This window comes from Ammospiza caudacuta, chromosome 8 (genome assembly GCF_027887145.1).
Source record: "Ammospiza caudacuta isolate bAmmCau1 chromosome 8, bAmmCau1.pri, whole genome shotgun sequence".
Lineage (NCBI taxonomy): Eukaryota > Metazoa > Chordata > Aves > Passeriformes > Passerellidae > Ammospiza > Ammospiza caudacuta.
In genome coordinates, this window is record NC_080600.1 from 18,175,753 (window position 1) to 18,202,157 (window position 26,405).

The 26,405-nt window shown below is 40.9% G+C and overlaps 1 protein-coding gene across 1 annotated transcript in view; it reads left to right on the plus strand.

Annotated features, from left to right (window-relative positions):
• Nucleotides 1-25,324, plus strand: part of PLEKHM3 (pleckstrin homology domain containing M3) — a 63,868-nt gene extending 38,544 nt beyond the window's left edge. Inside the window, exons 6-7 of the mRNA XM_058809844.1 lie at nucleotides 14,890-15,047; nucleotides 24,872-25,324. Coding sequence (XP_058665827.1) covers nucleotides 14,890-15,047; nucleotides 24,872-25,049 — 336 coding nt within the window. The 3' untranslated portion in view covers nucleotides 25,050-25,324. The remainder of the gene's footprint in view (nucleotides 1-14,889; nucleotides 15,048-24,871) is intronic.
• The last annotated feature ends 1,081 nt before the right edge of the window (nucleotides 25,325-26,405 follow it).

The following is a 26,405-nucleotide window of genomic DNA, read 5'->3' on the forward strand; positions in this document are numbered from 1 at the left end:
AAGTCCCCTTTAAAGATCCTAGAAAACATAGTTGTTTCCTACCCAGCAGCTGAGTTTCAAAAATGGGGTTTGAGGGTCTGTTCTTAGTTCAAAAAGGTTGAAGTGCCTGTTTGCCAGTAGATGAAGCAGTTTATAATACTACTCTAAAATAAAATCCAATATCAATCTCTTTCCAAGCCTAACAGGGCCTAGATATTATGAGTCTGGCAGAGTAAATACTTGGGCTGTCTGGTGGTCTGGGGATGGTTGTCACTTGGATCCATTTGGATAGGGCTCTAGTGGGGAAGACTTTACTGTGAGGTTAAAAGCAGAGTGAAAAAAGATTGGAAAAAAAAGTGGCCTTACTTTTGGAAATTTCCCAAATCCTGGTGAGGCAGTGCTTTTTGCTAGCACTTGTATTGTTAACAAATGCTTGTAGTGCAGGTGTGAGAAACCAAAGAGGCAACAAGTGACAGACTTTATTTGCATACATGGACTCCAGAAGGTTTTGCTGCAGCCCAAGGCCTCATGGACTACATTAAAGTTTGCAGAAGTTTATCTGTGGCATTCCTGTGGGTAGATGTTTTTAGAATCCTGGTGTCAGCAGACAAGATAACTGATGAGGTGTGTTCAGACTGAATAGGCAGAAACACCAAGTGTGATTTAACAGGCACAAAACCCACAGCTTGCTGTTCTGCCTCATTGGCTGCACTTGTTTGTCTTTGCAGCCTCGTGTCATCTGCCCTGCATTGCCCATAACCCTCTGCATCTCTGTTAGACAGTTTATCCAGGGTTATTCCAGTCAATTAAAGCTTTCCAGAGGGAGATCTCCTCTTGCTAGGAAGCAAGTATTCACTCCTGAATTTGCTGGTGTTAGCAGACGTAATATACTTGAAAAATGGATTTGTTTTATGGACCATGATGTGCTGTTACAGTCCAGGATATTTTCATCCTAAACCTGCTGGAGGTGTGAACTCTTCTCTGCTGACATTACTGATACTTCTGTGCATATATGGACAGAGTTCGTGCAACAGGAGTTAAAAACTGTCCATTTAGATTTTACAGATGTGATTATGGAGCTGCTTGTATTGAAACTGACAGTTTTTACACTGTTAAATATTGGTTTGCACCAAAGTTGACTCAGACAAGTCTTGTATTTCTTATAAAGAGTAATTCTGGCTCCTTACACTACGTAACATGTTGATGGGAGCTTTTGAAGTAAAAGACTAGAAGGCACTATGGTGGTGATTTCCTGATTCAGATAGTTCATCCATAGAGAGTTAACAAATGTCTTGCCTTTTTTAATGTTAAATAGCAAGATAGACAAGTGCACAAAACTTATTGCAGTGATGCACAAGAATTTCCACCTGAACATGAGGAAGAACTTTACTCTGCAGTGACCATGCATGGGAACCTGTTGCCACGGGTTGTGGAGTTTTTCCTCTCTGCTGGAGGTATTCAAGAACTGCCTGGACACAGTTCTGTGCCACATGCTCTGGGGTAACCCTGCTTGAGCAGGGAGGTTGATCCAGATGACCCACTGTGGGCCCTTTTAGCCTTACACATTCTGTCATTCTCTGATGGTCTTTACTGTAGAAACTCTCTTAATCATGCTAATTATTTTGTCCTGGTTATACCAACTCTAAAAGATAGAGTAAAATGAAAAGGATCCACATAAGGGCAAAAATTACTGGATGCCAAGGATGGAAATTGTGAGCAAGATGGGAGATTTAAAAAGATGATAATTTGAAGACTTGTTTATACAGGAACACTCAGGGAAAAATAATGAGGTGACAAAATATGGGAATTTAAAAAGATGAGTTGAATTACATTAAATCACTATGTAAATACTGTTATTCAAAATATAAGTGGCTTTCATTTGGTTTATCTCCATTTACTTTGGAAACAAAGTGACATAAATTGCATTAAGGCCATTTTCATTCTGAATGTGTATGTCCATACACAGATTTAATATAGTATAATTTGTCCATTTTAACATTGTAGATAAACTAATCTGTTGAAATTTAGTTAAAACATTATTGACTTCAGATCAACTTTCCTGACTACCCATAGAGGAACCTACAAATAATGTGAAGAACAGTGCAGAGAAAAGATGAACAGGAGAGCCCTGTTCTCACAATAATATGGCACAGATCACACAGTGAGTATGAGGAATGCATAAAAATCCAATGGAATCCTTAATGGAAATGCTTCTCTGCAAAACACAATGAGTATGAGGAGTTTAATGCCACAATAGTGTCACTGAGGCCAGAAATGTATCATCCTTGAGAGGATTAAGTATCCATAATGAGAATATCCACAGTTACAGTACATAAAATAAAGGGATTATAGGATTTCAGACTAGACATACTATACTGAAGGGATTAGGAAGATGTCTCCCCTACTGACAGATCAATGATTTCAGCTTCCTCTGACGTTTGGAACATTGATTACACCCAGCACTGATTACAGCTCCTGGGAGCATTTTGGGCTTGCTGCACTGTTGGTCTCACAGAAACATTCCTCACTGAGAAATCTTAATGTTTCTGGTCAAGCTTTTCTGCATATAAGGCTTCCTAACAAGAGTGTGGGGAATAAAAATGAGCTTCAATGAAATGAAAGTTCTACCTGATTTGAGCCTAATATACTGTTAGATTAGGATTAGAAAGTCTTAGAAGAAGAAATCTAATTTCTAAGGAAATCATTAGATCTCCTTCACTCCTCCAGGCTTTTTACCCATGCTGTACTTTCATTGCACCTACTAGACAGAAGTGAAGGAGTAGATCAGAGATGCTCTTTCTACTATTTTTATACATGCAAAGCTTTGGGTTGATTTAGACATGTTGTTTCATCAGTCCCAACAATAGCAGAGAATGCAAGATGTGGACTTCTTTTGCCTTTTACTTGCTGGTTTTTTTCAGAAGTAAAACTTCTTTTCTGGTAACTCAGTCCCCATACCATTGCTGATAGATGCTTAGTATAGATAGGTAACATACAGCCTGATGAATTCCAAGCCCATCAGTGGTGGTGTCCCGGCCCAGCAGTTCCTTTTTATTGATACAGTAAAAGGATGGGATGTAGCATCTAACCCACACAGAGGCTGTGCATGTGGCTGTATTGATTGAAAAAAAATGGGGGGTGGCTAATATGCTTTGGGCTTGCTGTAGTTTCAGAAGTATTACTGAATTTGGTACACAACAAACACCCTCCTGCTCTTGGTGCATGTACCTGAGCCTGTGAAATCCTGAGTGCAAACTGAGTTATATCAGTGAGAGTGTCTGTTGCTGTCATTTGTGTCATTCAGTGATTCAATATAAGCTGTATCATCTTAAGCTTCTATTTACCAAAGAGGTTTACCTATGTAGCTGTACCAGCAAATTCTTTCAATTTTAGGCAAGCCCTTTTTCTGCTTAAGGGGCAGGAGGTGGAAAATGAGAAAGAGAATTAGGTTTTGGGCAGGCCTGGCTATGCTGAGATGACTGAAGATTTGTCTGTCACAGTTCTCTGTGTGAACTGACTGTGCTCAACAAGGGCAGCAAAATGCCAGGCACATCATCTGTGCCATAGCAGCCACAGTTCAGAGTTCAGCACTGTTGGGAAAACATTGATTCACAGCTCCAGCCTCCCAAGCAAGGGTTGACACAGCGTGTGTGACAGAGGTGTGAGTCCTGCAGTGTGTTACTACCAATGTAATAAAACCAGATACTTGCCTACATGAATTATGTAAGGATACATCTTAGACTACAGTGGCATAATGTCAGTAGCTGTCTTTATGAGCTGTGCCTGACTGACAGTGTTCTAAACTAAGTAGATTAGCAGAGGAATATGACAATAGTCCTAGGATGGGAAAAACATACAGCATCTATCTTCATAAATATTAAAAGATCTGATAGCAAAGCAGCAGTTAAACAGCTTGTCTACTTTCCTGTGGCTGTGGCTCCTTTATCACTGAATCACAGAATGGGTGAGGTTGGAAACACCAGAGTGTGTCATCTGGTCCAGCCTCCCTGCTCAGGCAGGGTCATCCTAAAGCACCTGGCACATCATTTATTTTTGTCACTCCCTGGGGGTTGCCAGCACTGAGCTGCCTTTCAGCAGAACAGGAAGCTTCAGGTTAGCTGATATTCCCTGAGTGTGTGTAATTCTCAAAGTGCTGACAGCTCTGGTTATAATCAGTGGTAATGGCAGTGATGGTACTGGCGTTTCCTTTTTACCTCAGCTCTGCTGGGGAAGGGAGTGGCTGTCATTCAGAGTGGCTCTCAGGCAGAGAGCAGGGCAGAGCCAGCCAGGTTAGGGCATGAAGAGCTGGTTAGGAGCATTTTGGCAGGTGGCTGTCAGGAAGACAAGTTCATCTGAATTAGGTATTGCAGGCAAGTCTAGAGATCTAGCAAGATCTTTAGTAGGTATTTGTAATGGTAGGACTGGTTCCAGCACTGCATGAAACCAGAATTTTTAACAGGGTTTATTAAATACTTGTAGTCCTTTTTAAGTACATGTAGTCCTTTTCCTTGTGAACATGTAATCTAGGCCTCTTGGGCTAAGTGTGGCTTTTTAGAATGAAATTCTGTTTAAAATGACCTAGTAATGGTGCCAGGGATTCACAGGAGCTTTTGAGTTGAGATCTCCAGAGATACTTTAATTTTTTTCAGCCTGTAGAAGCAGCAGCAGTAATATAAGTTACCCTTTTTCTGCTGCCTTGTGCTAAACAGGTTTCTTCTGTTATTTTCTGCTGTGCAGAATGAAAAGGCCACTACTGGAGATGTGGATTAGCAGTTTGAAAGATTGGGCTCTGAACTCATTGCTCTACTTCACTTAAAATGATGATTTGGGAGAGCCAGCTGGGTGTTCCTTCAGGACTAGCATCCTGAAAAAACAGATTTCCTAAGAAATAAAATAGTGTCTCAGGGCTACCTGCTTGGATGAGAGAAGAAAATATATTTTTTTTTTTTAGATTTTTCTTTTAAATATACTTCATACTCACAGAGTTTTTTTCTCAGAGTAGCCCTAGCCATTTTCTTGGTATGTTGCTTTCTTGTTCTAAAATCCTTCAGAGATGGATCCTTAAAATGCCCAGATCCAGTCCTATGCAAGGCAGGAAAGTTTCTAATTTTGTGCTGTCACTCATGAAATAACATCTTGCTCAGTGGGCATGTGGAGTCAGTTAATATCTCTGCATGCAATTGCTTGCTTAATCTTAAAAAGTCTACATATACTCTCTGCCTGAATGCATATTTGCTTCTGTATTTAGAGTCACGTATGTTTTTAAGCTAAGTAATGTGCTTTCTGTTTTCTACCAACCAAATTCCTGGTACTCTTTCAACCTTGTTTGATTAGAACAGCCTTTAACCTTTGCTTGAATACCTTTTTCTTAAAACAACCTATAATTCATCCCTGCAACAAGATGAGGAGAACTTGGGGTGTGACAAAATTGGCATGTAGCTGCCTGGAAACCTTGAGGGAAGGAGAAAGGAGGAAAGATGATTGAAGCACAGTGAGTGTGAGTCTTGTTGCAGAGCTGGTGGGGGAGCTGGCACAGGTGATTTCCTGGCATGTTGTTTATACTGAGACAATTCCATCTCCTCTTCACTTGTGTCAGCTTGCATCCAGAGACCTGCTGAAATTTCTGGCATTTCTTCCTTTCAATGAGAAGAGTGGGGGAGGGCTTGGGGAAACCTTGTCATCCTCTCTGTCTCCTGCTATAAATTGACTTAAACTGTCACCAGTTTGTTTTTCCTCTCCCCCAGCCAATGTAAAACTCCATCTTCACCTCGCCCCCTGCCTACGTGTGCTTGTCAGATTAGCAGTGTTTGCTCTTGACCTTGTAATTCTTCCTCTTCCCAATGCCTGTTTTAGTTAGGGGCTAATTTGTGGAGTATCTCTCTAATAGCAAATTAAAATGAAACATATTTAGGGGTTTGCTCCAGAAGGACTGTGAACAGCAAATGGCTCTGCCATCAGTGCAGACTGCCTGATGCAAACGACTCAAAGGGGGCTTCTGATTTCTGTTTATTCAAATCTCACTCCTTTAGTTTCCTCTGCTTTAGTTTGATTTATTTGGCAGTTGGTTTTGTGGGGTTCTTTTTGTTCTTTGCAGTGTTTATTGCAGGGTTTCCTTTTGGGTTGCTCTCTGCCCTGTGTGATGAGTTAGTGCAGGACAATGTGCGCTGGTGTCTCAGTAGTGGGTGAGCAGAGTCCCTGGCTCGCCTTCTCCTGCCCACCCTGCTGCCACCTGTATCACAGGCTGAACAGGCTTTTGGGACAGAGAGGGACTGTGGAGGGTGTAAAGGGAAGAGGAGGGAGAGGGTGGGGTGGGATGATAGCACTCTTGCTGTTGGGAGCAGCTGGGATTGGGACCCAGAGCATGCTTGTCACTACTGAAGTTACTGCTGTATTCTTTTTTTAATTTGTTGTATAGCAGTGCACAGTGACTGATTGTAGTGTGCATGCACACAAACAGTAAGAGATCATTCTTTCCTTAAATCACCTGTAATTTAAATAAACAAGATGGGCAGTCTGAAAGAGGTGACTGGGAGTCAAAATGGAGCAAGGAAAACCAGCTGATTAGTATATTGCACAAAAGATCTGATCTCTCTCTCTGCAACTTTTACCTCATGATTGTCCTTCCTCCTTCCATTTCCTTTTCCTCTGAACTAAAGATTAATTGTGCATTGAAATTATAACAAGAATTTTTTTTTTGTGGTGTTAAGAATCTGGCCAACGGAAGAGGATTTTTTCTCTTAAGGAAATTAGCAATCCACAAGCATTGTCTGTTCCCTAGATATAAATGACTGGCAACTTCCTAGCCAGGGAATGTTTTCCCTTTATTTTCTCTGCAACTTATACTATCCTTAGCTAAGCATATTGTAGCATGCTTGTTTCCAAGTCTGTGTTTTTATCACAGAAGTCCTGACCACACTGAAATCTTTGTGGGGCAGAGCTTGCGTTTACCATTTTGGCTTTAATGCCTAATTTGCATGTTTAATCAATGCAGAAAATACCTGCTTGTTATCCAGTAAACAAACAGGGAAAGGCAATTGTATTTTTCCTGTACCCCCGGTCCACTTTTGCTTGTCCTGACTTGTGACAAACAGGAGAATTTGTCAGAAAATGGTTTCTGAACTAGATGTTGCAATGTAAGGATAGGAGGTAGAGTGTAAAGATCCTGACTATAGCAGAAGATCTGAGGTAGGCATTAGGAACAACTTAACAGTTATTCTGAGCACTGGACTGTTGTGGTATCTCTCTGGTAAGAAGTTTTTAACAAAGTCAGACAGTCATTCTAAAAGTGTTGTTTCTAGACCTGTTTTCTTGTATCATTGGTAGTTCATTTAAAAGCATATTTCTCATGTGTCCTGGAGGTGAAGAAAGATTATTGAATGTTTAGTCCTCTTCCACAAAGCTTCTACTGGTGAAATTTGGAGGGTAGTGAGCATCCAAGTGATAAATTGAAGACAGTCTCTTCAGGATATTTTATCTGCCTTTCATTCGGTCCAGGAAGCATGTTCTCTGTAGTGCTTTAAAGTCCAGGCAAAGCTGGAACTTACCTCTGAATTTCTTAGGAAAAGGCATGATTCAGACTAGCTGTTTCTGGAGAGGTAGAAAGAAAACAACCAATGGGGGCAGAAACCTTTTCTGCAGAGGATGGTGGAAAGCTGTGCACAATTGTTAACTGCTCATTCAGGTAGCTTCCTTCTGCCAGACATGCCTGTGACATTATTTCTATGAATTAAAGTCCTTGATATCTCTTCAATTTATGTAATTGGGGATCATGAATGAGTTTCATGTCCACCACCCCTTCTATTTTCTCAGTGCCTCTTGGCCTTTCATGTCTCTTCTGCATTGCGTCAGTGCCTCCTGGCAAATTCTGTCTATGTCTGTCTCTCAGATAGAGCCAAGTGTGTGTCTGGCCTTGAGAAATAATCATAAATTTTGTTCTGTCAGGAGGAGAGGCCAGGACAATCCAGTCTAGATGTGAACCTGTAGTTCAAGGTGTTTTAGGGATTTCATATCACTTAACCCATACCCTCCAGGCATCACTTGTGTCTGACATGTGGATCAGACTGGAGGAATAAGAGCAACAGATTGCTCAGTGCTTCAAAAGAAGGTTATGAAGCAAACCTGTGTCTTTAAAGAGAGTACCTTCTCATAAGTGTTATCTGCAGAGAAATACACCAGTCCCTGCATAAGTAGTTAATGTTACTGCTTCAGTGTTGCCTCATAAAACAACTTTATCGCCTCCATGACGATAATGATTAACAAGCTGATTTACAAGGGTGAGGTCACAAAGCCATTTGGCAAATTTAGCTTGTCTCTCAGTGGCAGGAATACAGAACCTGAGTTTTACAGTCTTTTTACCACTTTACCTGGAATACTTAACCCTGGTGGCCAAGCTCTTAGGCAGAGCAGTAGCAGCAGGTTCTCCTTTATGAGGATAATAACCAGAGTTTCCTCCAGTGCTTCTGATACCTGAGGAAGTTTTAGGTCTCAATTTGAGGATTCAGGAGTGCTGGGGACGTTTCACAGGTTCCCATCTCTGTGTTTATTCCCTGGTCACTTAGCCACAGTGAACTGACAGTGTTTACAGGCACACCGTTACATGATGCCTCTGGTTGACTGCCCCTTGTGCAAGAGCTGGCAGAATATCTACCCGAACATGTGTATAGATTTATCTTCCTACTCTTAGATTCTGGATAGCTTCTGTTAAAATATCCTTCATCTGTTGATTCTCCATTATCTTGGATCTTAAGAAGGGATTTTTTTGTTTAGACTGTGTCAGATTTTTCTTTTATTATCATATCGTAGGAATTACTCTGGGTGCCAAATTTAATTTATGAAGTATTTTAATCCAGCAACACTTTATGTGGTTGTAATATACCATGACACTGTTGAGAATCTAGACTTCTTAACCTTTTCAATTTCTCACATTGAGCAAAACGGTGTATCTGAAAGCTCAGCAAGCTGTATTTCTTTTACTGTCTCTTCTGACAGTCCTAATGTAGGTGATCAAAGATATTTATGATCTCCATTCTAGGTAAACATCTACTGCACTTTTAGAAGTTGGTAAAAATGCACAGACAGGGTAGGAGTTTTGATGACTTTCACTCAAATTCACTACATAGACTCCTGCAGGGATGGAGATCTTACTCAGTACCTTTTGCTTCTTATCTAGCAATGCTGACAGGAGCCCTGCCCTCAAAACAAACACTCACTGACCTCAGAAATGTCTGAAAACTGTGCTGTTTTTTCTTTCCTGTCCAGAAAGTTCATCATATCTGATAGACTTCAGTGCTGATTTATGTGGCCATGATGCAAAGTTTGGGTATTTCTGTGGCCCTGATCTCCTGGGTGGGTGGAAGGCTATTGCAGGTGTTACTTGAAGCACTGGTGGATTACAGCTAACTCATTTGTCCTTCTGTTTCTACACATCTCCCCTCTAGTTCCTGCTAAAGTGGTTGGGTTATTACATCTGTGGAAATTACACAGTCTGAGTTAGGAGGGGTCTTCCATGCTTTCCTTGTCTAATCAATATGTGATTGCTTTTCAGTTAGTTCCAGCTAGAGGCTTCTATTAATGTATTTTGGAATTTGAACTCTCAGGAACAAACTCTAGTTCTGTAATAGGGCTTTTTAATGCCTAGTTTTTGCTCTTGCTCTGTTGCCCAAACAGAAAGTTATTACAAGTCATGAGTTCAGGTTACCATCTCTGGGTTAAAACTCTCAACAGACTTGAGAAGTTCTACCTCTGTTCCCTTGGCCACTTTTCTAGTTTGGTTTTTAATATGAAAGCATATATTGCAACACCATGTTCACTACATTGCTCTCCCATGGGACTGGTTTGTGCAACTCTCCTTCATGCTGGGAAGTAGGTTCTCATACAGGGAGTTTTTGTTGACTGAACAGGGAAGACAAAGTGGCTTGACTTCTCTGCTGTGTGTAATGGGGGCTGAGGTTTGTGCTGCATGGAGACACAGCTGGGTCTGGGCAGTGGGGCCTTCAGAGCTGGACTTCTGCCTGCCCTGTGCTCAGCCCAGGGAGCCAGGATGAGGGACGGAGTCAGGACAGAGCTGCAACTCAGCCTGTGCCAGAAATGAGGGGACTGCTGTGCTGTGGGCTCAGAAATGCTTTGTGAAGGTTGGACACAGGGACTCTGATCACAGGCCCCTGGGAAACACCTGCTGCTCCTGAAAGTTGTCCGTGAGCAATAGCCCTTTTCTGCATATGCATTTTGGGCCGATCTGGCTTGGTGGATGCTCTGGTCTGTGGCTTTGCAGCTGTTGTTCTCTGGGGACAGCTGACTATCCATTTGTTTGTGAAAACACCACCTTGATAGAGCAAGGGAACTATGAGTAACTTCCAGTCTTTGAATGAAGGATCAGGAAACCTCTGGGGGCAAGCAGCTCTCCTGACAAATAATTAAGCTTTGAATGATCACACATTGCCCTCATAATCATATTAATGTGATGTATCCAAAGGGACTTCAACTTGTAGCACAGCCACTGCTGCCTTTTATCTCCTGTCTTCCTGGTGGATCAGGAATCACAACCCAGTGCATGTGTCCTGCCTTCCCACCGTACAGACTCTGGCAGCCTTTGCCAGCATTGGCTTGTCTGCCAGTGTTTGGCAGTCCCTGCATTTCCCCCCTCACCTCACTTATTCTGTGCATTTGTTTCTTCAGAATTATACTGCTCCCCAATTGAACACAAAGGTATACCAAGAAGAAAGTTTAATTTGCCTTTATTCATAATATTGACTTGTATGAGAGGCCTCTGTTGCAGAAGTCATCTAAAATAATTGTGCCACCACCCTTTCAGCACATGTTCAGATACTTTACCCCCTTTGTTTCTCCCATTGCTGCAGACAAGTCTTTGCCTTCCCCTCTTGCTCTTCAGTGCAGCTTGAGCTTTCCCAAGCTGTGTTCAGGAGCCTGGGCAGTGGGGCAGGTAGCTGCTCCTGCTGGATTTCCTGGTTTGTCCTCTCCTCCTGGCAGCCCTGGCACCTGCAGCCAAACTGTGGCCAGAGGGATGGTGTGCAGTTTGGGCAGGGAACCTGTATGGGAGGCTCCTCCAAAACACAGCTTGTCCCATTTCAGGTGGAAGATATGTGGCAGTTACTGTAAAAAGCAGTGTTTGCTTTGCTGGTTTAAATTGTAAGTGCTTTGAGGGCAGGGCCTCGCTTTTATGTATGTACATGTGGGTGTGTATTTTTATACAATTCCTGATGTGACACACGCAGGAGCTGTGTGCAGAGCCATGACTTTCTGTCTTGTGGAAGCTTAGAGAAATGTTTTTCCTGATCCAGAGAGATGAACAGTGGTTCTGATCTGAACACTGGGGCTGTTCAGAGATACAGCTTGCTTTGGACTTCTGGACACAACTGTTTTCCTTCTGCTGTCACCAAGTAGTGTAGCCCAATGTATTCCAGGTACAGCAGTGATCAGCATGGCCCCGTGTCCACAATGATGTTGGAATGGATTCCTTGGCCAGTTAAGGAAGAAGAAGCTGCATTGTACCCTCTGTCATTTGCTGACTGGGATGCCATCATTAACCACCTCTCACCCATAGTTTTGACCAATTAAACAATTGCTTGCTCTACAAAGAGTTTGGATTTGAAACAGACCTTGCTCTTTATGTGTGCTGTAAGTAGAAGATAATCTGAACTCAGCAAAATTTTAATTTAAGCTTGATGCTTTTTTTCTTTTTAAGAGACAGGCATATATTTTTAATCCTTTGCCAGGTCTATGCTGAGACATCCCCTATGTTGAAGAGATAAGTCAAGGGTAAAAACTTCAGTTTCTGTTGCTTTGGCATACTCTTAACTTAGTTTTATGCTAAGCTACCACACTTCTGAAGTGTGATGTACTTTTCTACAGCTTGTAGTGTGTGATTTCACAGTTTCTCTGTTTTGTAAACTTATTTTGTAAACTGAAATGTTCTTAGGAAAGGTTCAGGTCAAAGCTTAGGAGTGACTCCAGCAGTGAGAACAGACATGTGCTGGATTAGACTGCATGGGGGCTGTGAAGTCTTCGTCACTGAAGGCTTTAGGAACAGATACAGCTGTAAAGAGTGATGTAAATATTAGTGGCTCTGCCAAGACAGCCTCTTGAGGTCTTTCTTTTCCTCCCATAATTTCCATGATATCTGGATAATGCATTACATTTGACTATCACACTTCTATTCTTTATCACTTATGTTTCCTTGAAACTCAAAATCAGATTCTAGCAACAATTGGGAGAAGATCCTGAGACTCTTCCATCATGGTTCTGGGATGTCTAAAATGACCAACTCTGGACCTCTGGCAATCACAGGAGAAGTTTTAAAACCTTTAATGACAAGTTCTGTGCTCCTTTTCCCATGCCATAAAGCACTCACTGTGAAACTGTTACCACAAAGCAGTGAGTAGACAGCCAAGTAGACTTGGGACAGCAAATAGGATTCTTCCTTTCTGCTTGCCTAGCATAAATGGAGATGAGGGTTTTATTCTTATTAGCTGCAAACAGGAATGAGAGAAGGCTGCAAGGAAAAATCATCCTGTGCATAGCCTTGAGGTCTCTGATGAAACAAAATAACACAAAATTTCCAGATGCTAAAACCAGTGATAACATCGATTTGATGCTGCATTTTGTCTTCCTCCTATAATACAGTAAAATAGCCTGTAATTCACATTGCAAAATTGGCAGGCATGGCTCTTTGAAGATATTATCTTCCTCATGTGTCTGCAGTGGCCAGAGTAACAAGCCCACCCACTACAGTGCTACAACAAGCCATACAAACAAATAAAGAGGGACAAATAACACCATCTCCTCAGGGCAGCTGCCCACTCGATGTCTTGCTTAGGTCGTGAACACTTCAGCACAGGAAAGTGTTTGTTCCTTGTAGTTTTAAATTCTCTCCCAGAGCTTAGGAAGGTAATAGATTATCATAATTGTATTCATTACATTATATAAAATATTACTTCAATTCAGATATTTAACTTTTAAATCGTTGCTGACAGTGACATTAGTTCAGATTTAGAGAGTTTGTTTACACTGTACCTTTAGCCTGCATTTTAAGCTGAGCAGTTGTGGCCTGAGGTGACTCCTATAGCATGAAAATTCTCTGGAAAATTTGTATGCATTGTGGTTTATTTATTATCTTTGTATGTCCATTTCATCTATTAGTGCCTAAGTGGGTTTTTGGAGGGTGACTGTAGCCTTGTCTCTAGCTGGGTAGCTTCACGGTTTCTTTCTTTCTGTTTATTGAATATTGTCAACTTCTGTGTCTCCCCTCTGTAACTGTGGAGTCCGCAAGCAAAATATTTCTTCCTTCAACATGGAAAACAAACCCTAGCCTAGGGGATCTAAATTACCTTCTGACCATCTGTTGGAAGGTTAGCAGTATCACTGCCTTGAACTATGGCTTCATTTTCGTATTTCATGCAGCAGCTTCTCTGCATTGTTTATATGTGGTTGAAGGGGATCTTCCTATATCAGGATGCAATAGGAACGTCATTTTTCCTCTGACATGAGCAGATGTCCTATCTGCGGCAGTAGCAATAACATTGCTGCTTCCTGTTGTTGCAGGTGTTGTCAGCAGGCTGGAGCTGAAGGCAAGGAAGGGGCACATTTCTGCCCGTGCCATTCACTGCCATCAACACCAGCACTCCCCATGCACCTCCTTTTCCACTTGTACTTTTTAGTACTGGCTTTCTTGGCTAGTGGGCAGAAAGTTGCCCTGGAACACAAATTTATTTCCTTACTACCTGGCCTTTGCTTCTCTATTGTTCTTCTTTGCATTGGTATCTCTGCTTTCTCTAGATTTGGTTACACCTAACTCAAATTACAAGTGGCGTTACCATATTTAGGGAAGGGGTGGTTGAACTGACATTCATTTAAGTGTAAAACTCCCCACTCTTGTGTTCCAGGGCACAGCCCCCTGCAACTCTTCAGTCAGCAATTACTGCATTCTTTTCCTTTTTACAGGAGGTTGCTATCAAATCCCATGATACATTTCTATTGCTAATCTGGCAAGCTGCCATTCAGACCACAGGAAGCCCAGAAGAGAAGAATATACGCTTAGGGCCTTATTCCATCTTCATTCTTCCCTACAGCAGCAGAATTCCTTAAAATCTCTAGAAGTTTGATCTGAATGGAAAGTGTTTTGCCTGAATAGCACCCCTTATTGAGGCATTGTCTCCAAGTCACAAATTTAGATGAATGTTGTGGTTAGCAGTTTAAGGTTTGGTCATTTTTTCCACACGAACACGAGGAGTGCTAATCACATCTCATGGTCTAGCAGGATTCTCTGGGACTTCTTGATTTGAGAGCTAGACACTAAAGGAAAAAAAAAAAAAACAAAACTAGTTCCTCTTCAAGACTGTACCTAAGAAGTTATTTGCTTTAGCAAGGAGCAGAACATTATATTTGAATGGTTTTCAGTGGGAAACAACTACTAAAGGACTAAAGCCAGGACTCTGTTCACAAAATACATGCAAAAAAACCTTGTACTTTGAAGGAAAAGAAATAACCAAAACTGTGATATGCACATGAAAAGTAAGAAGAAGTGAAAATTGTAAGGCAGTATTCATAGCTGTCAGAGATAATGTGGAAGCCTTAAACTTGTTTCCTATTTACTTCTTTGTGCCTTATTGTATGAATGCATTGTTGTACTTAAAACAACTACTAATATTTTGTTGTTGCCATGTACAGATTTACAAAGAGATAGTAAATTAGTTTTCATGTTCAGATCATTGGTGCTTCAGTGACTACTATTATCACTTGTGTTTTCATGAAGCTCTAATTGTTGGGAAGTAACTTTCCTATTGTTTTAATCAACAGCATGTACCTACATTTCTGTTGTAATAAGTATTGTCTCAGTCTTTCAGGTCATTCTGGTTATTTCTGTGGGGTTCATTCAATATTGTCTTCTCATTCCAGGTTATTGAAGGAAAGCTGGCTCCTTTCTTGGGGAAGGTGATCAAGTTTGCCACCTCTCATGTGTATAGCTGCAGTCTTTGTAGCCAAAAGGGTTTCATCTGTGAGATTTGCAACAATGGAGAAATCCTTTACCCCTTTGAGGACATTTCTACAAGCAGGTACTCCAATGTGGTAATGTCAGTCATACATTTGATTTGCATGTTGTAGCCTTGAGGATTCTCAGCCTCATGACCCTTTATTTAAATTATTAGGGACTAGATTCCACTAATACACATTTCTGGGGAGCTACAGTAGATTGCTGCTCCAGGGAGGCCACCATGAACAAATGTGGAAGCAAATGAGAAGTGCTACTTCCCAAGGTCCTGTAAGTCTCAGAAGAGCTGTTCAGAAAGGGAAAACCCCCAGATCATCACACAGTGTGATTAAAGCTCTTCTGAGTTTGCAAAGTGTCCTGAAAAGCCAAATTACTTTTCTGGAGCGATCACAGACATCTTTCTGTTCTCTGGTATCACTGGGCCCATAATGTACAGGGATCATCCATTATAAAACAATAGCCATCCATTCTGAAGTGTCTTCCCCATGAAATGTTTTGGCTAGTTCTCTGCTCTGCCTGCGTATTCCTCTGTCCCTGTGTATGCAAGATTTTTTTTTTTAAATATATTGCTATTCTCAGATGGCAGCAAAGTAAGTGTATGTAAGTCCTAAACTAAGCAAAAAAACCTTTATTTCAGATCCTGTAGAGTACTGGGTGCCAGGTTAGGGACAGGAGTCACATGGGAAACCTAGAAGCAAAATGCAGGAAGCCAAGGCAGACTTAGCAACATAGCAGTGTTACTGCTCTTCTTCAGTAGTGTCTTGGATTTTCAGTAAAGGAGATATACTTTCTTCCACCCTTAACAGAAAGACAGTAAATGTGACATCCACAGTCAAGTATTTTTATGGCTGTTTCAAATACAGTCATTGTAATTAGTTCTCCAAAGTGTTCATTTGAAAGTGGAAAGAATCAAGGACCCACCTTTGGAAACAATCAGGACCAGACAATTAAAAAGGTTTGTTAAGAATCTGGTTCCCTTGCACGCACAAAGATGTTAAATTAAAAATAACCAAGGACTACTCTTAAGGGATTTTCAGTCTGATCTGAGTTTCAAAGGTTGTTTGCATATTGTTTTTCCAGAGTCTTATTCTAAAAAATGTATTGACAAAGCAGTGGATAAAAGCTAAGCAAGGTGTATGATATGTGGTTTATAAACAGTTTTTAAGAAAGAATGCATATGGGGTGCATGGTGAGATAGGCTGAGTTAAAAGACAGACTAAGATGGCATAAAACACAAGATGTCTGTGGAGACTGCATAATAGGTGATTGAAGATATTACCAAAAGATTAATGAGACTGTGAAGGAACATTTGAGAATACAAGTTCACGTTAAAATTTCATTTGTCTGGGAGATTTTCGGTCACAAACCCATTATTGGGTGTATATTGTTTCCCTGCCCTTCAGCTGAGATCAGACATACCTTGCAATTACAGAGTTCAAAACCCTCTGGAATCAAATAGAATTTGTCAGCAATTCAAGCCAACAGAAGCTGCTCTAGCTCCTGTGTTTGTGTGAGTTAGAAGCCAGAAAGGACTTGTGTTCATGTTTCACAAATGTGAAGTTATGGTTGATGTCATGCCAAAGACAGCAGTCTTTGTTAATGGTTTTAATTAAAACACAATCAGCATGAAAGGTTCTCCAAGAATTCTCTTTCTTATCTCATCATTCTTACTCCTTTTATATTCCTTATACTAAACCTTTTTTATCCCCAGCATTTTCTGATTCCCTTCCTAGTTAGTTTCCTCATCTCATTACTACACATGCACCTATATGGAGCTAACCAGATTATTATTTCAGTTCAATATTTTTGCTCTGGAGGCAAGTTATGCCAACAGAGGAGCTTGTACAGTAAAGCTACTGTGCAGCTCTATCAGCTCCAAAGCATTGAGGGAGCCCAGGTGGAGGGATTTTGTGTTTGTTTCCATCTCTTGAAGATGAGAGAGGATTCTGAAGTATGTGTACTGAGCACTACAAGACAAGGTAAGGTGAGGAGGCTAGTTAGAAATAGAGGGATGTACAAAGTAACCTGGCAAATGGATGGCAAGTCCTAGAAGGTCCATGTGAAGACTTGCAGTTATACCTGAAAATTCTGATGTATTCAAAATTTCCTTGTCAGTTGTCATACAGAGCTCTGAGTAAAACAGCTCAGATTTGTGATTTAGTTATACTATTCTGAGTCCACAGTGTACAGAGATAATTGCCTACAACTCCCTTCTGCATCCTGGTTTTCTGGAATTGCTATCTGCAGCACTGTACTCGTATTTTGTACACAATAGTGGACTGCCAGGTACCCTGGCTGAAGCTGGTGAGTTGAGGAGGAAAGAGGAGCTGCTGAACTCTGAGGACCACATTTTTCTTTTTTCATTTGAATGTTTGTTCACTTTTGAGCAATCAACTCTACCAGCAAACTGGGCTGTTAGGTTAGAAATACTTGAAAGTGGGTGCATGACATCTTTTGCAAACTTCAGCTCTTTGCTGCATGTTTGAAAAGTGAAGCCTGCCTTTGTGTGTGTATATATGTATGTCTGTGTTGAGCTGGCATTTGGATTTTTGGCTACCTCTCTAACCTTTCTTGCTCTTTGGAGAGAAGAGTGACAGCTGTCAGCTGGCCATTACAATTCCAAGGTGGTTCTCAGTTGACTGTTAAACTTTCCATCCTCATGGTCTCTTAGGTCAGCTTTGAGGTAAAGAGATTGTTTCTCTCCAAAATATTCTCAGCAGTTTCTGGCATAGTGTTCAGTGGGAATTTATGAAGGATGGGTATTCTTTAGATAGATACAGCTGAGAGAAAAAGAGGGCCCCTCTTGAGGGCTGGAGTTTCTCTTTGGTCTGGTTATTTGCTTGAGAGTCATTTTTGTCAGTCCTTGGGCAAACAGAGTGAATACCTGGGTTATGCACTCCTCAGGGTTTGAATACACATATATTACATACCCTTCTCTCACTAATCAGTGTGACACATTCCTTTGTTGGCAAACGGTTCCAAAACAAACACAATCAGTTCACTTAATTAGCGGGTCTGTGGGCTGTGCTTGGCGGGCTCTTTACATCCTGCTCAACAATGCAGAGCAACAGTTTGCTGCCTTGAATGCAAGGGTGGGCTCACAAAGTCATAAGCTTTCAATGATACATCCTTTCTCTGGCTGTTCTTGGGAGGTGGCCATTCTGCACAGATCATAATGAAAGCTGTAATTCAGTAGTTAAACCATTTCTTTAAAATTGTCCCATCCTTTTGATGCCTCTTCCAATCACTTTGATTTTTCTGTTCCTTATTCCCCTCTCTTCTATCTTACCCATATTTACATAATACTTCATCAGAGTTCTTTCAAAATTTCACGATTTCACCTTGTTTTCGAAGGCTTTAAATCATGAGAACTATTTAAAGCCTCTTGAATTAATTGTACAGTTCATGGACCAAATTTTCAGCTAATGTAAACTCTCTGAGCTCTGCTTTTGCTGGAGTTCTGGCAACTTAAATAAACGGAGCATCTACCTCCTATTTTATTTCTTGGGCTAAATTTGCCCCGGGCTAAAATTTAGTGAGTAAATATATAAAATTATCATATTATATCACTTATTTTATATTTACAGGTGTTGTGCAATGACTTTAAATATCCTTGACTGTAAATTGGCTTGTTAGAGCTATCTTTGCCCATTAGCAAGCAGGCACTTCTCCTCAGATTGCTCTGATTTTGCTTGTTCTTCACTAGTGTGAGGAAAAGGTTTTGTTTCTTCCTACTAAAATTAAAAAAAAAGACCAAACAACAGAAGTGAAGTCTGGGTAGTGGCACTGTTGTCTGTAGTAGTTGCTGTATTTGTTTTATAACTTAGAACAATTTTTAACAATTTTTAAATCTTAAGGAATACTGAGAAAATTACCTTTGGAATGAGAGTAGAATTTATTAAAACATGTTTTCTGTCCCATCAGATAATTAAGCAATCATGGTTATGATTAAGATTATGTTAGCCATTTAATAAAGTTTTGGTCTTGCCTGTCATCATCCTAATGATTACTTTCACAGGCAATTAAATTTGTTGTGTTTTGCTGGTAAAGTTACTTGCTTGTTAAGAACAATTTAATCCATTCCTTTCATATGCTGACTGTAGATGTATGTGAACCACGGAGAGTTGCTCTTTTGTGTTCATATTCATTTATCAAGGCTAAACTGTTTTCACTTTAAGTTAATTTGTTCTGCAGATCAGTTGAGACATGTAGACCTTTTAAGAGACAAACCAGAAGGCCCAAGTTTAAAATAGACGTGCCACAGAGCAGACTTGACTATATCAACAAGCTTGGATGCCTCCGTAATCTTTGGCCACCATCCTGATAAGACCTGTGAATGTACTTTGCACATAGTGACAAGGCCTACTAAAGGCTCTGGGGGTATGCATGCTGAAGTCTTTGCAAAGTTACAGCTTTGTGTTATGGATGCTGTGTCACTGGACAAGCTCAAGATAGATGTTAGGTGGAGAGACGGAAATATTCAGTACACAGTATTTGCAGGAAATACCTTGGCACAGGTCAAAGGCATCACACGAAGTACATAATTTTTCCCCCTTGCTTTGATTGGCTTGTCTTTTGCTAGAAAGCCTTTCCCCAGGCTGGGCTCACCTGAGTTGTGACAGTAGTTTAGTACCTAATTTTGAAAGAGCTTAGCTTATCAGATGCTGATAGCTGGTTCAAAGCACTCTGAAGTGATCTGCTCAGCACTTCTTTGAGGAAATGTGGGCACCTAAGTAGATGTTAAGTTCTCTTGGTAATTTGATTTCTCCTGAATCTGTCAAAATTGATCAAAATCTTCTGGCCTAGATTGTCTTTTTTTTTTTTGTTTGTGCAGGGTAGCACAGTAATATTATCTGGAAGATGTAAACAGAAAACAATAAAGTATACCAGCTTTTTCATCAAGTATTGTCTTTTACAACTGAAATAGCTTTAGAGGTTGGTTTTACTTGCCTCATGTCACTGTGGCTTTTAACTAGAATGTTCAATCAATGTCATATTAGTGCCAACTTTCTTCCATTCATTTACCATGTGGGCATCCCTCCCTAGGCAGGCTACTTGCATTGATTCCTAGGCAACTGGAATAATATTGCTGCACGTGTGTGTCAGGCATTGATTGCTTTTGGGGCTTTTTTTGTATTGTAAGTGAACACAGGCTGGTCCTTTTTCCTTTTCTTTGTGTTCTGCTAAAGGCTCAGAGTTTGAAGGGCCTGTCTATGATATTCACAGCTGAGCAATTCAGAAATGCTTGCAGACAGGCACATGTGCATAGTGTGGGACGGTGATCATGCTGGAATCCCCAGGCAAGGCTTACTTCAGCCAGTATGTTTGCTCTTTGGGGTTTTTAATAGCCAAGTTACAGGTGATTTAGTGTTTTGGGTGCTTGGTTAATGTTTAGCATCATCTAAGGAAAAACATACTGAATGTTCCCATTTAATCCTGCTTTTACTCTGTGTGGTAGGAAATAAGAGTTTAGTTGTGAACAGTTTAGCCCTAAATCAAATCCTTGCTGAAATTTCTTCCAAGGGATTGCTCACTTGACCAATGGTGTGCAAGGTCTGGCACAAAGGGAGTGAGTTTTTTAAATGACAAAATGGAAGCTAATATATAAAATTACAAAGGAAGGGTGGTGGGTGAATATGGCACTGCAATGGGACAGGGGAGCTCTTTGCCCTTCTCAGCTCTGCTAGGAGCCCCTGGCTGACCTTGAGCAAGCCAGTTCACCTCTCACTTCCTGTTGTGAGGTGGGAATGGTGCTGTATCTGTACAGCCAGCCCCTGTGCAGGGACTGAAGGTACCCTAATAAACCTTGTTGGCTCTAGCAGCTTCATCCCACCTTTGTACCTGTCACATTGGTAAGTCTGTCAACCAGTTAGGTTCCTACAAGCCAAAAACCTGGCTTTCAGATGACATCCTGGACCACCTGTTGATCATCCCTGCTTCATTTTGTCTGTTTGAGGTGAAAGGTCTTTGAGGCCTCCTTGTGCTGTACCCCCCACTTCAGGCACCTGATTCTGCTCAGGGGACCTTAATGGTGGTGCAGTACAAAGAATAAACATAAGCATAATCAATTGGTTGTGCAGCATCTAGAATTACTTGAGCTATAATCCTGGGAAAAATAGATGGGAAGCATGGAAAGAACATGCAAGAACTTGCAATTTACTAAATATTGCTATGTTTCAAATGCCCAGACCTAATGGGAGATACTAACTTTGGCAGCATACAAGGAATGATTATATGCTTTTAATGTAGAAAGCCTTTTCTTTTGTAACTAGTGATGATAATAATAAGAGCATTATAATGCCTCTCTGGCTGTGGAGAGCTTTGCCCTTTCTCTTACACTTACCAGTGCAATAGAAATTATTTAGAGGACTGAATTATTCTCTGCATTTTTTTATTCCATACAAGTAAAACATCCTTAAAACATAAAACACCCTCTAAAGTCTCAACAGAAATTGAGTTAGGTCAGGAAAGAGGAAAAAAAAAAGAAAACACCAAAATAGAGAGGAAGCTATTTCAGCTGCCTTCTTAGAAGACTGCAAGTCTGTGTGAAAACAACATGCAGTGTTCACTAAGTCTTCAAATGCTGTTTGAAAAATAGCAAGATGCTATTAATGTGCAGTGTCACAATATCATTCATTAAAGAAGGAAACATGAAAGGCCTGAATGGCTATGGGCTCATCAGCTTATTATCAGTGGTGAATAGCATTCTCACAAAGGATGTTGGGACTTCTTGGCCTCTAGACAAAGAGTAAGTCAGGATGCAGAAATAGCACCTGAACTGTGAATTACCTATGACAACAACAAGGGTTAAGGGAAAGATAAGTAGGTGTAGTGAACTATTAAGTGAGCCTTTTGTAGGCTACAAAATATATTTTATTTCTCCAGAGAAATAAAATCATTTTAATATACTGAGGCTTGAAAACAACAAAAGACCCTGTGAAATTCACATGTGGAGATAAAATTAGATCTCAGAATTAACTAGGAAGCAATCTGTTTGTTATATTCTAAAAAGGAATATAATGGTGGAGTTTTTGGTCTCACTGGAGAATCCCTCACAGTGAGGTTAGAAATGGTCAACCAGTTGGCATTCCAGGGCCAGTTAAGATTGACTGTATTTGATATGAGGAAAAGCAGAGCTGCGTAGGTAGCTTGGGGTAGTATAGCTCCACCACTTTTAAAGGAGTGACTTGCTAGTTGCACCAAGGCAGAGCAAGATCAGCATTGCCCCTCTGCCCTGGTGACTTTGTCAGTGAGGGGGACACAAGCATGCAGTGAAAGCTGAAATGCTTGTCCTCTCTACTTGTTCCTGAGCAGAGCTAGAGGCAGCTTTGTTCTCCAACTCAGAGCACCCTTCCTCTAGGCTGCTGCCTTGTTGTCATCTGGACCCCTTGGTTGGGCTCAACCTTCACAAGAGAAGGCAGAAAAGGGGTCTTCAGAGCAGCAGTCAGGGGGCACCAGAATGGACCCACGATGGCAGCGGTGGGTGCCACTGCAGGGACTGTGAGATCAGGGCTGGCTGTTTGCCTCTGCTTAGTGCCTGACAGTGTGGGGTCCTGGGCACAGCTTCAGTTACTGCACCAGCTCTAAGGAATAACAGTTCAGACCGTTTTTCTCTCTGTTTTGATTCTAAGCGATGGGAAAAATGTCTGTTGACATTTTCCACTGACCTTATTTCTGAAAAATGAATTAGTATTAATTTGAACACCATCAGTCTTTGTTTGCTCTGCTGATGGCCTTTGACTTGGGAGACCAGGTGTGCTGGCTCTTCTCTCATCCTGCTCAATCCACTTCAGCAGTAATTTCTGGTAGGTTTTGTTGTTTCCATGCATGCTGTAGAGAAGTATTGGACTAGCATAGGGGGTGGTGATGTGAGAGCACAAAATTACACTCCTCATCAATCATTACCCTCTAGCAACTTCCAGGTCACTGTAAACTGCTGACTAACAAGGGAGAATTAGCTTGATAAAATCACCATTAGTGTCAGTTCAGAGTGGTGTAAAGTTTTAAAGACACTGCTGTCTTCTGTCTCTTCTTTGCCCATTAGTGGGTCTGTTTGTGGAGATCCCGACCCAGCAAATCATGTAAGCACACTTAATGGAAGGCAGACCAGTAATCCCAAAGAAATCAGTGGGATGTGAGTCCTAAGCATGTGTGCATGTGCTTCCCTGGATAAGGGCAATAACGCACTCTCTGAGCACAGAAATTGTAAATATCTCTGCATGAGCCAGTTTCTTGATTCAAAACCAGATTTAGAGTGTAGCTAGACTGAGAAATCCAACAGTCAGGTTTTACTGCAAGAGAGCATGGAAGCCAGTCGATATACTGCTTTATACTTAGCCATGTTCGCCTGCCTTTTCTTACTCATATTTAGGTTTTGTCAGTTTAGCTAGTCAGAAATGCACCTCATTAAATCTCTGCACAGCCTTCTTAAAGCTCTGGAGGTATTAAAATTCAAACCATGTTTGGAGCCATGCATAAAACTTTAAGTTCAGTCAGACCAAGAACAGTTTTTTTAAAAGTTACGGGTGAGATGCAGCCAATGTAGCTAACAGGTTGTGTTAGTTTATGGACTTCTCTCAATATTGTCAGACCACATGCCTTATGGCTTCTCACTTTTTGGGGGTTTTCTTTCTTCACATTTTTAATTTCTCTTCACAGTCTTGAAGACAAGAACCTTATTTCTGTGAAAATCAGGTTCAAAGCAAACCAACAAAAAAACCCCACTCAAGTTATACTAATGGGCACTTGGATTCTTATGTAGTAATTTGCCTACAATGTCTACAAGAAAGGAAAAAAAAGTGCAAGGCATTTCAAGATGTCCTATGGGATGAATCACCAAGGGTGACCAACACCCACTGTTTGTATTTCAGGATTACTCTAAAGTTTCATGATTTGTTACTTTATTATATGATTATCCAACTGAAATCTAAGACTTTTTATCTCTGACAGTCCTCCTTTTACTTTTTCTTTTGGTTACAAAGCTGTAGTGACAACTCGTCACTACAGATAGATGTTTCCATTGAAAGGCTGAGAACGTCCAACCGTTGAGTTGTAGCCCACTCATGATTGCCAGATGTTTCATTGCTCCACATCCATCTGCATCTGGGACTTGATCTGCTGTGACACTAAGTTCATTGCCTCACAATGCCCCAAAAGTAAACCAGTCATCTTGCTTGAGCAGTTGATTTGTTTGAAGTCCTAATGTCACATTTGAGAACAGAATAACACAGCTTTGCATGCCAGAAGTATAGCTCAATGTAGTGATCAATTGATCAACATAGACCAGTTGTCTTCAATAGGACACAGGCAGACAACATCACTTACCTCTGTTTCATTTTTACGCTTGAAATGACAACTTCTGCTGTTGAAGTGGACTGTTCTTTACTCTTTCCAGAACAGCTGACCACTGGAGCTTCAATGAGATATGTCGCATCATGGCTGTTGCAAATCACAGAATCTGTTTCTGCAATTGCTGAACTATAACTTATTGGAAAGTAATATAGTCACACCTCATTTACAAACAAAGCAAGACTTGTCTTTCGTAAAACAAAGTTGATGTCTTTTCAGTGATGTACCTGAGTACAAATTACAAAGAAGATAAGTATTGATCCTTCTAAAAACTTGTCTGTGAAGCAGAAATGCTGGGACGGATTCTCAGCAACGGCAAAATGAATGCAAGTCAATTTATCTTAGTGCTCCTGAGTAGCTTAACACCAGCAGAGGCGTGGCCATACCAGTGTCTTTTACAACACCACTCTAATGAAACATAAGGCTCTTTGAGCCCCCAGAAGTGTCAAGGAATACCTACTGCCCACAGCCCACGTGCTGCCCATTGCATGCTCTGGTCCCATGTTGTGATTCCATTTTGACACTAATTTGTGTTTGCAGGTGTGAAAGTTGTGGTGCTGTCTTCCACTCTGAGTGCAAAGTGAAGGCTGTACCGTGCCCCAGGTGTGTGCGTAAAGAATTGCAGAAGAAGCAGAAATCCTTCTGGAGGCAACTGAATATGGACGAGAACTTCGAAGAGTCTTGCAACATGTTTGAATTGTCATATCAGAACACATGAGGTCCTTAAGGCAGTGGCCAGCCTGAAGAGAATCATTCTCCCAGCTGCCAGCTCAAGCAAATTCTCTGCTTAGACAGGCAGAAATTGTTTTGAAAAATGTTACCTGACCTCCTTCATCTGTGAAATAAGAGCTGCCAAAGTGGCCATGAAGCCTTGTTGGCTTTGAAATACCAATGGCTAAACTGCATTGAAGTCCAGCCTCTGCGGACTTCAAAATACAAAATGTGGTTTATGAGAAATGCTTTAGGTCTAGCTAATTAAGTACCCAACTTTCTTTTCCACCTCTGGAGAACACTTTATCTCAAGGCAGAAAATATTTGTTGCCATGGCTGCATTATTTTTTATGTTGTTCATTTAGAGTTGATGAATCATCTACTTATTTATGTGTATTATTTATTTATTAGTAGCCTTGGCAGGGGTTCTGGTGAGGTGTTTCACAGAACCCAATAGAGCAGGAATTATTTTAAATCCACTGTCTCCTTCTGATATGGACGTGTGGTTTCATTTCCTCATGTTTTCAGAGAACTGTCTTAAAGGATCTCCCTCCTTAAACCTTATTCGGGGTGCTTGCAAACATAAGACACAGAATAATTCCTTCAGTTATGTTTATATATTTGTAACCACCCCAGTGAACTACTCCATATTCAGATAACCATGGGACTTGATGCTCTTTTTGTTCAGGCTGGAAATACCAGTTAAGCTCTGTCTGAAGTACTTTGAGATTTGTGCTGGTTACTCTCGATTCATGGGAGGCTGTGTCCTTGTCTGTAATAGCATGATGTTGGTTCTCCTACTTCCAGTCTGAAACTTCAGGGCATTTTAAGTGTTCACATTGGTTTTCTGTTCATTTCCTGAAGTTTACTTCAAATGTTTTTCTAATCTGAACCTGTTAAACTGATAGTCAGGAAAGTGATCTTGCCCATTTTAGTTAGCAAATACCTCCAAAATTGTGAAACACTACTTTGCTGTTTTCACATGCAACTTGTGTCCTGCATTCTCTCTGAGCTCCGAGGCATTTAGTGTTCCATAATGACTTCCATGGTGGACAGTGAAGTTCCTTGAAGTATGATTCTGCTTCACACACCTGGAACACAGGGAAGTATAAAACACAGTGAATTATTTTGTAAAGGGAAGTACCTGATGGATTTAACTGGAGAGCTGTGTGTCCTTACTGGCAGTATGTTTAATTCATGGCAAATTCACTTCCAATGAGCAGTTAGATTTCTTCTCCCTATTTCACATTCCTGACTCTTTTCCACACCCTGCAGTGATATGTCTATTACATACCTATGAAAGCATTCATATATATATATATACACACACACAATCTATATATAGAAAGTAAATATGGTTTCA